General features: G+C 39.5%; 1 protein-coding gene across 3 annotated transcripts in view; it reads left to right on the top strand.

The window, feature by feature from the left end:
- The window catches only part of MAGI1 (membrane associated guanylate kinase, WW and PDZ domain containing 1), an 810,123-nt gene that overhangs the window by 669,052 nt on the left and 131,824 nt on the right, over window positions 1-9,247 (top strand). For all 3 annotated transcript variants that reach the window (XM_006893840.1, XM_006893841.1, XM_006893842.1), the window contains exon 4: window positions 8,996-9,202. In XM_006893840.1, coding sequence (XP_006893902.1) covers window positions 8,996-9,202 — 207 coding nt within the window. The remainder of the gene's footprint in view (window positions 1-8,995; window positions 9,203-9,247) is intronic.

The raw sequence follows: 9,247 nt of genomic DNA, 5'->3' as shown, positions 1-9,247 counted from the left end.
TTTGCATTTTAACACATTGACGAGGTCATTTGCCACAGATTTGCCCAGTGCAGCACATCATTTCTTTTTTTGACTGCTCCTTTTGTGGACATTGATTGTACATCCAAGAAACATGAAATCCTGGAAAATGTCAGTATTTTCTGCATTCATCATGATGCTGTTTATTGGTCCAGTTGTAAGGATTTTTGTTTCCTTTTTGTTGAGGTGTAATTCATACTTTGATTTTCATCAGTAAGTACTTCAGGTCTTCTTCACATTCAGCAGAGACAATGCAACAGGAGTAACATCACATCGTAAGTTATTAATGAGTCTAACTCCAATCCTGATGCTGAGTTCTTCATATAATACAACTTCTTGAATTGTTTGCATATAGATTAAATAAGTGTGATGAAGGGATATGACTTTCTGCACATTTTTCTTGATTTTTAGAGCATGTGGTATCCCATTGTTCTGTTCAAATGACTGCCTCTTGGCCTTTGTGCAAATTCTGAATGAGGCTAAGTGTTCTACAATTCTCATTCTTTGCAATGATATCCATAATTTATTATGATCCACATGGTTGAATGCCTTTGCATATTCATAAAAAGACATAAGCATTGTTCTAGTTATGCCCCTCACATGCCTTAAACATTTTATAAAGCTCTAATGATTGACTTGGAGTCACTATTAATTTTTAAGTATGTGTCAGAAAATATTCTCTTTAACTTCCACATAGCCAGAGATTGTGCCTGTTAATTAAGGCCAACAGTGGCTTCCTCTCTGCCCTCCCCTTCCTTCCCTCGCCATCATCCCTGTTGAGTTTGATTGTAGGGCCAGTACTGAAAATAGTAACACACACACACACACACACACACACACACATATACACACATACACTCTTGAGAGCCAGCCCATCCCCTTCAGAAAGTGCATGTTGGGTAATACGGAGACTGTCGGGCATTCAGGCTGGTGCCTCTTGGAGGCCATGCAGTCTATCAAGTGATAGCCCACATCCATTTTCCAGTCGTGTAGGTTAAAATAATGGGGGAGTTTTTCTTTTGCTTTGCAAGGAGAGGAGCAAACGGGGTGGGGTGGGCTGGGAGAAGGGTGCAACAATGAATGAATGGAATTCCAAAATCTCTGTAGATGTTCACTGAAATGAAAAATAAATTATTTTTAAAAAAATTTTCATTTAATGCCTTTAAGTGATGCATATGTTCTTCCCATGGAGCCTGTTGTACCTAATGCATTCTCTCTCAAAGTGCTGAATTTCTGCCATGGCTAGATTCAGCTTGGGTTTTTCTCAGATGAAAACTCTTGATCAAATGGGGACCAGCACTTTCAGGAGGTCATCTCTGGCTCATGGCCACCATGGCTTTGTCAGAGTCAAGTTTTTGGTACTGAATATTTTTTAATGTAGATCATTAGATTTTTTTTAAAAAAAGACATTCTCACCTCTATCCTTTTAATTAACAGCAGAGCACTTTAACTGCTTGCACTACCAGGCCTTCTGGAAGACAGGATTCATGAGATATCTAAGGGGCCATGCAGGTTGCCTCAGAGGTGGAAATAGATTGGTTAGAGGCAATGGGGAATGATGGTGACTGGTGACCTAGTGCCAAGAAGCTGCACTGCAATCCCAAAGTCATGCGGTTCAAGGCCAGCAGCTGCTTCACAGGAGAAAGATGAGCAGTCTCCTCCCCTGTGATTAACTGCCTCTAAAAAGCCCACCAGAGGGTCAGCTATGGATTAGTTCCAACTCTACGTCATACAACAACATCAATAGTAAACTTGCAGCAGAAGATCAAACACTGCAGCCTTTAAGATAGTTTACATCTCAACATCAAGAAAATAACAGTACTTACCACTGGGCCAATAAGTAACATCATAATAGATGGAGAAAGGATTGAAGCTATTAATGATTTCATCTTACTTGGATCTACAGTCAACACCTTTGGTACCAGCAGCCAGGAGAGTAGGAGATTTACTGCTTTGGGCAAGGCAGCTGTCAGGAACCTCCCCAGAACACTAAAGAGTAATGGTGTCAGTTTGGGGACTGAGGTGTCCTTGATTCAGGTCATGGTCATTTCAGTCACTTCCTACGCACCTGATAGCTGGACAGAGAATAAGGATGACAGAAGAAGAATCGATTCCTTTGAGTTGTACTGGAGGGGAGCACTGAATATCCCATGAATTGCCTAGAGAACCAACAAGTATGTCTTAGAAAAGGTGCAGCCAGACTGCTTCTTGGAGACAAGGGTGGCAAAGCTTCATCTCTTGTATTGTAGACAAGTCGCTAGGAGAAGCTATTCCTTGGGAAGAGATATCATGCTTGGAAATGTGGAGGAGCAGAGAAAGAGAGGAAGACCCTCAACCAAGTGGGTTAACGCAGCCGGTGTGTGATGGCAGCAGTGGGCTCAAGCGTACGAGAGATGGTGAAGATGGCACAGGACATGATAGGGTTCAGGTCTGGTATTCATAAGGTCATCATGAATGGTACTCAACTGGACAGCACCTGAGAACAACAGTGGCAAATGGGAGAGTGTTTGAGGTTGATTGTTTATTCGTACCCAGTGGCTCTTGGCAATTTGTTTCTATAAAGAGTGAAAGCAAGAAAACTTTAGGGGACGTTCTATTTTGTAACTCATGAGGTTTCAGTGATTTGGAGCATACTGGACAGCTCCTGACAACCACCGGCATTTACTTATGAAGCCTCACAATACTGTCAGAGTTAAGTGAAGTCCATGGCCTTACGACTCTAGGTGAGGCAGTGGTGTTTAAGTGCTCATCTGCTTCAGGGAAGTTGGTGATTTGAACCCAGAGATGAGGTAGTTTGCTTCCACAGACATCTTGTAATGGACCTATTCTGTCCTGCATGGTCATTATAAGTCGGAATTGACTAGATGACAACAGTGAAGGAAGAGGAAGATTTTAATGGATCTTCTCTTTTTTATTCCCTTGCTGTTGTGTGCCTTTGAATTGGAACCAACCCCTCGTTGACCTCTGCGGTGTTTTCAGGGGTAGTAAACTGCATGAAAGGAGACTGCCTATCCTTTTCCTGCAGAGCAGTAGGTGGATTTGAAACAAAGACCTTTGGGATTGCAGCACAGCTTCGTACCACGAGGCCACTCCATAAGAATGTGTAAAGTACATAAATTGACAGGTCTACTTAATAGAGAAAAGTTAAATGGCTTACCCCAGGCCACTCAGCTAGTTAGCGATGGAGATGCAGCTAAACCCCGACTGCGTAGTCTTTGTTTATATGTGCAGAGGTGTCCTTGTTCAGCTAATGCCTTCAGTAGTTATTTGTCATTGTGACAGCTTTTCCCATGACAACCTCCTAAGAGTTGTTGTTGATAATTGCCTTCAAGTTGAGCCTAACTCATAGCAACCCTATGAACAAAAGACCTAAAGTCCCTCTACAACGATTGACATTTATCAGAGTTCAGAGTTCCAGAGGCATTTTATTTAGGAAGTGGATACCACTCCTGCTTCCAAATCTATCATAGTATGTTATGTGCCATTTAGTCGTCTGCGATATATAGCGACCCTATGTACAGCAGCTCTGAACCCTTCCCTGTCCTGAGCCAGTCTCACTAATTCTGACACACCAACCCCCATCGCCCCAGTTACTGTATCAATCCATTTCATCCGGAGTCTCCTTCTCCTGTGCTGTCCATCCACCCTTCCGTGCTTGATCTCTTTCTCCAAGGACCGATCTCTCCTGGCCACATGCCCAAAGTAAGGGAGGCAGAGCTTCAAAATCCTAGCCTCCAAGGAAAGACTTGGTTTCACCCTCTTGAGGACCGACCTATTTGTTTTCTTGTCAGTCCATGGTATGTTCAAGACTCTTCTCCAGAACCACAACTGGAAGGCATCCATTCTTCTGTCATTGTCCAACTCTAACAAGTAATTGAGAAGACCATGGCCGGGGTTAGGCATAATGAATTGTAATGCACTGGCTGGAGTTTTATAAACTATCAAGATGGTTTTCTCTAAGACATGGCCACAAAACTGCTAATGTCTAGACATGGAGTCAAGCCAGAAGAAATTGCTGACAATTGACTGTTTATGGATTTTATGACAGCATTTTCAAATGGTTCAACCTTGTGATTTGTGTGTTATCTGTGTCTAGTCAATTGCAAGTATTTCCAGAAACCAAAAACAGCTATGAGGAAATACATTGTTTCGGGCCATTTATAGATAAATTGAGTAATCTGATAATATTTTATTAACTAAGACAGACCTTAGATTTGAAAAGTGAACTGGAAAAATATATTATCTACTTATCAAACTTAAGTATAACTTTTCTTTCTGGACACTCATGTCTGTTATTTGCAGTTGTTTAAAAAGTGATTATAGTGCTGAGTGACTTCAGTTCAGTGGCATTAAAAGTGCCTGGTAACCACTAAACACACTGCTATCAAGTCAGTTGTGGCTTATAGTGACCCTTCACAGGACTAGAAATCTGTACAGGAGGAGACTGCTCACCTTTGTCCTGTGGAACAGTTGGTGGCGGCAAACTGCCAACCTTGCTGTTAGTGGCCCAGTACCTTATAAATGACACCACTTTAAAGGGCACCTTAAAGTTGACTAATATGTGACCCAGCAATTCCACTACTGGGAATATACCCCAAAGAGACCATAACTGCCATCCAGGCAGATATATGCATACCCATGTTTATCGCGGCTTTGTTCACAATAGCAAGGAGTTGGAAACAACCTAAGTGCCTATCAACAAACGAATGGATAGAGAAGCTGTGGTATATTCACACAATGGAATGCTACGCTGCATTAAAAAACAAGGAACGCATGCAGTATTATTCAAAATGGGTGACCCTGGAGGACATTATGCTGAGTGAAGTATCTCAGTCACAAAAGGACAAATACTGCAGGGTGCCACTGTTGTAGAATGGAACTGACATCAGGGTTGGGGTAAGACTGAGAAAAGCTGAGTAAATTATGTATACTGCATTGAAACCTATGAGGGAGAGAACAGTTTAAAAGCGATATATGATAGGGTATTAGGGTTATCACAGGAATCCAGAATAAAGGCTGCATAGTGGAGTGTACTGGGGGTGGGAGTGGGGGGTTGTATACCAATGAAGGAATTTTTCTTTTACTTTTCAAAGAGCAGAGCAGATGGGGAGGGGGAGGGTCAGGGAGAAAAGTGCAACAATGAATGAATGGAAATCCAAAATCTCTGTAAATGTTCATTAAAATTAATAAATTTTTTTAAAGATTACTTATTTGATTATAAAATCAGTAGACAGTTCTTATTTGGAGCTATCTGGCCTTAATTTAATTGCTAAATCTAAAATGTACCCAATGCTTTGATAGATTAGAAGGAATTAAATTAACATTGGAAAAGCTTTGTCTGTATTCTCTGATATAACTTCTGTAGCAATCCAAGGTGGGTTTGTTTCATGCTGGAGTTGTTAGCTGCCTTTGAATTGACCCTCCGCTCATAGCTTCTTGATTCGCAATGGGATCAAAGGGTTCTGAGCTGTAAACCTTTCACTGCCTGAATTTTTTAAAAATTTATTTGCATATAATTGTTTATATACATTTTTCTTTTATTTATTTTATACAGTCATTCCCTTTTATTGAAACATTCATACATTTATAATTCATTCATGTACTTTTTGTTTTATACTCTCATTTCCATAAATTGTGTTCTATATAATCAATTGCTGTGGATCTGGGACTTTTTGTAAATGAACTTTTAACAGTCAGATTGAATACATGCCTGATACTCTTCACATCAAATTGGGTGCCCTTTTATCTATTATGATTTTTTACCTTTTAATTTGGTTGCTTAGGGTCTTTGCTGAAATAGACTATTTCTCAACTCTCAAATGAACTGAATCTATACATAAATTTGGTAATTTATAAAAATGATGTTTTAAGTTGTCTTAAAATTGAAAAGCAATTATAAGGATAAGAAGAATGGAAGCAAATTCTTTGTTACCTTTGTGTATTGGAAAATGCATTATTTAACCCTCCTGATAGTACTATGAATTTATAATTTATTATTGTTATTTTACTTTTCAGCTTGTATAACAAAATGGGTGTGAAATGAGTATTTTATGTAGTTATTTCCGATGCTAGAGAGTGTGGTGGGTCCTAGAGAAGAAACGACATATATTGGGATTTGTTACTCCTTAGAAATTCTGCTCTGCTGAGCATAGAATTACAAATATTGCTTCAGATTTGCTGGAGGACTCAACCTAATTTCTTTTGCTTCTGGCCTTACTCGAATAGACACAAAATGCTAAGTGGATCAGTTATATTGTAAAGCTGGGTTTTACAAATTTGTTTATTTGTATGTAATTGTTGAACATTGTTGATTAGAAGCTGTGTGTTTGAAATTGTAATAGATCATTTTTTTTATTTGCAAAATTCAAATACATTTATTTTGAGAACAGATTCTTCCAATTTCCCTCACAGCCCCCTTCCTATCAAATTGTATAACTCCATGATTATTCCCCCCTCCCTCTTCACATCCTCATCCCTCTGCTTTCACCCTTGTATCCTTATACTCAATCTACAATGATGGTTTTATGCAGTATTTGTCCCTGTCCAATTGAGTTGGTTCACTCAGCAAAATGCTATTCAGTCTTTTTCCATTTTTTATTTGAAAAGGAAATTCACAGCATTGAAATGTAGAATGAGAAAAAATGAAAATACGTTACTACTCAAAAATTAGTTACATTAATGAATGAATAGAGGCATTATACTTTCATAATAATATTTAAATTTTATAAAAAGGTGCTAAAGTTTTAAACTACCTTGAAATTATTTATGTTGCTCTTGTTACATGCTGTCGAATCACTTGCTACTAACATGTACAACATGTTACAACATGTACAACATGTACAACAGCTCTAAACTCTGCTCTACCCTGAGCCAACCTTATCATCTCCAATACACCTATTCCCATTACTGCAGTTTCTGAGTCAGTCCATCTCATTGAGCGTTTTCCCCTCCTGTACTGTCCCTCTACCCTCCCAAGCATAAAGTCCCTCTCCAAGAACTGGTCCCTCATTGCAACATGCCCAAAGTACGTCAGATGGAGCTTCAGAATCCTTGTCTCCAAGGAGTAGCCTGGTTTCACCCTCGCAAGGATGAAACTGTTTGTTCTCTTAGCAGTCCGTGATACAGTCTATACTCTTCTCCAGCATCACAGCTCAAAGTCATCAATTCTCCTTCTATCATCATACTTAGTCATTGTCCAACTTTCTGATGCATAACACGTAGTTACGAAGACCTTGGTTTTAAGGCACACCTTAGTCTCCCTACAGAAATCGTTGCTATTCAGTACTCTGGAGAGAGATCCCTGACAGCAGATTTTCCCAAAGCAATTTGTCTTTTGATTATCTGGCAATTGATACCATGAGTTTCAATTGTGGAGCCCAGTAAATTAAAGCGGTTAACAATCTCAGTCTCTTCATCATCTGTCATGATGCTGATAATTGGCTTAGTGGTAACAATTTTTATTTTCTTGATGCTAAGCTTCAATCCATATTGACCCTCTGTAGCAAGTGCTTTAGGTCCTCCTCAATTTCAGCATGCAAGGTTGTGTCATCTGCATAACACTGGTTGTTAATGAGTTTTCCTCCAATACTGATGCCACCTTCCTCCTCATAGAGTCCAGTCAGATGGATAATCTGTTCTGCATATAGATTAAGAAGGTATGGAGATGGGATACTTTCATGGTGGACAAACTTCCCTATTTTAAATGTTTCCTTGCAGTGTTTCCTTGCTCCGTTCTGATGACAGCCTGCTGGTCCAGGTAGTGATAGATCATTTTTGAACTGTCTTCGTAATTTTGTTCACACAAGAATATAACATCATTATTTCTTAAAGGGTTCTTTGTTGTTGTTTGTAAATAACTCACTTTTAACTTGTTTTCGAAAGAAAACTGATCATGATTTTTACTATTATTTATTACCTTGAATGATTTTCTTTTTTGCTATAAAACTTCCTTCTTCAATTTTAAGCTGAAAATAAGTCCATTTTTTTAAAAAAAATACTACTTTTCAAGTTAATTAAAAAAGGAAACTTTATACCTCTATCATAATTTATTTGAGACTTTTTCTAGGACACATTACAGATACACATCCTACTAAAAGAAGAATTAAAATGCCAGTATCTGTGCATGTTCCAATCATTCTTCACACACTGGCATGAGTTCTGGGGGGAAAGAACTTGAGGGGAAAAGTGGGTGAAAGTGAAGATGCCCCCCCCAAAAAGAATGCCCCATTCATGGTTCACTGTTAATTAATCTTATAAAATATAGTGAATCAGAATGATGGCTTGACACACAATGTGAATGAAGTATAGCGTGAAACACAGTGTATACAGACTTGGTAAGAAAACCAACATAAAATATTTTTTTTAATAGTGGCCCATTAGGTGTCACCATCGACAGAGAGTTTCTGGTTAGAAGTTGGTGAGGGTTTGTTCCCGCCCCTGCTGACCCTGGAGTCAAGCCTGCCATTCAGTTAAAGAGATGCCACGTGGTGCTGACTGTCCTCCTTTTTAACAGTGCCCTGCCTTCCTCTTGAGAAGCCCATTTACTAAGGATGGAGACCTCAGTTTTGGAAACCTTTAGTGTGCTGGCAGTAATGACCTTTTTATTTTCTGTGGGGCTCACTCTAAATTGGATTCAGTATTATGATAGTTGTATGTGTAAAAAGGTGACACACTGAGATTCAAATGTAGAGAGGGTGAAGTTTGGCTGTTCAGTACCCTCTCCCCTTTGTTTTAATGCTACTAGTTTTCTTACACCAAAACAATGCTGCTTTCCCCTCTGCCTTTGCTTCACTGTGTCCAGCTGGGTAGGAAAGATGTCTTTTCTAACCTGTTCCAGAAATAAAACACAATTTTCCATTTTCCTTGTTTTTTTCCAATTTATTTGTTTTAATGTGTAAAAGATTTAGAAGTCAGGAAAGGGGGGGGGAAGGCAAAGTATTCTCTCTAAAACATGCAAATGTGTCTCTCCATCACCTAGGAAACTATTATGGGACACCCAAACCTCCTAGCCAGCCAGTCAGAGGGAAAGTGACCACTACGGATGCCTTGCAAAGCCTTCAGTCTGGCTCCAAGCAGTCGACCCCGAAGCGAACCAAGTCTTACAATGATATGCAAAATGCTGGCATAGTCCACACAGAGAATGAGGAGGAGGATGACGTTCCTGAAATGAACAGTAGCTTTACAGGTAAAGCCACACTGTGTCCTATCCATGGCACTGGGGTCAGGGGGT

This window comes from Elephantulus edwardii, unplaced genomic scaffold (genome assembly GCF_000299155.1).
Source record: "Elephantulus edwardii isolate Elephantulus edwardi_28Jun2011 unplaced genomic scaffold, EleEdw1.0 scaffold00132, whole genome shotgun sequence".
Taxonomy (NCBI): domain Eukaryota; kingdom Metazoa; phylum Chordata; class Mammalia; order Macroscelidea; family Macroscelididae; genus Elephantulus; species Elephantulus edwardii.
This window is presented reverse-complemented; position numbering and strand designations above follow the sequence as displayed.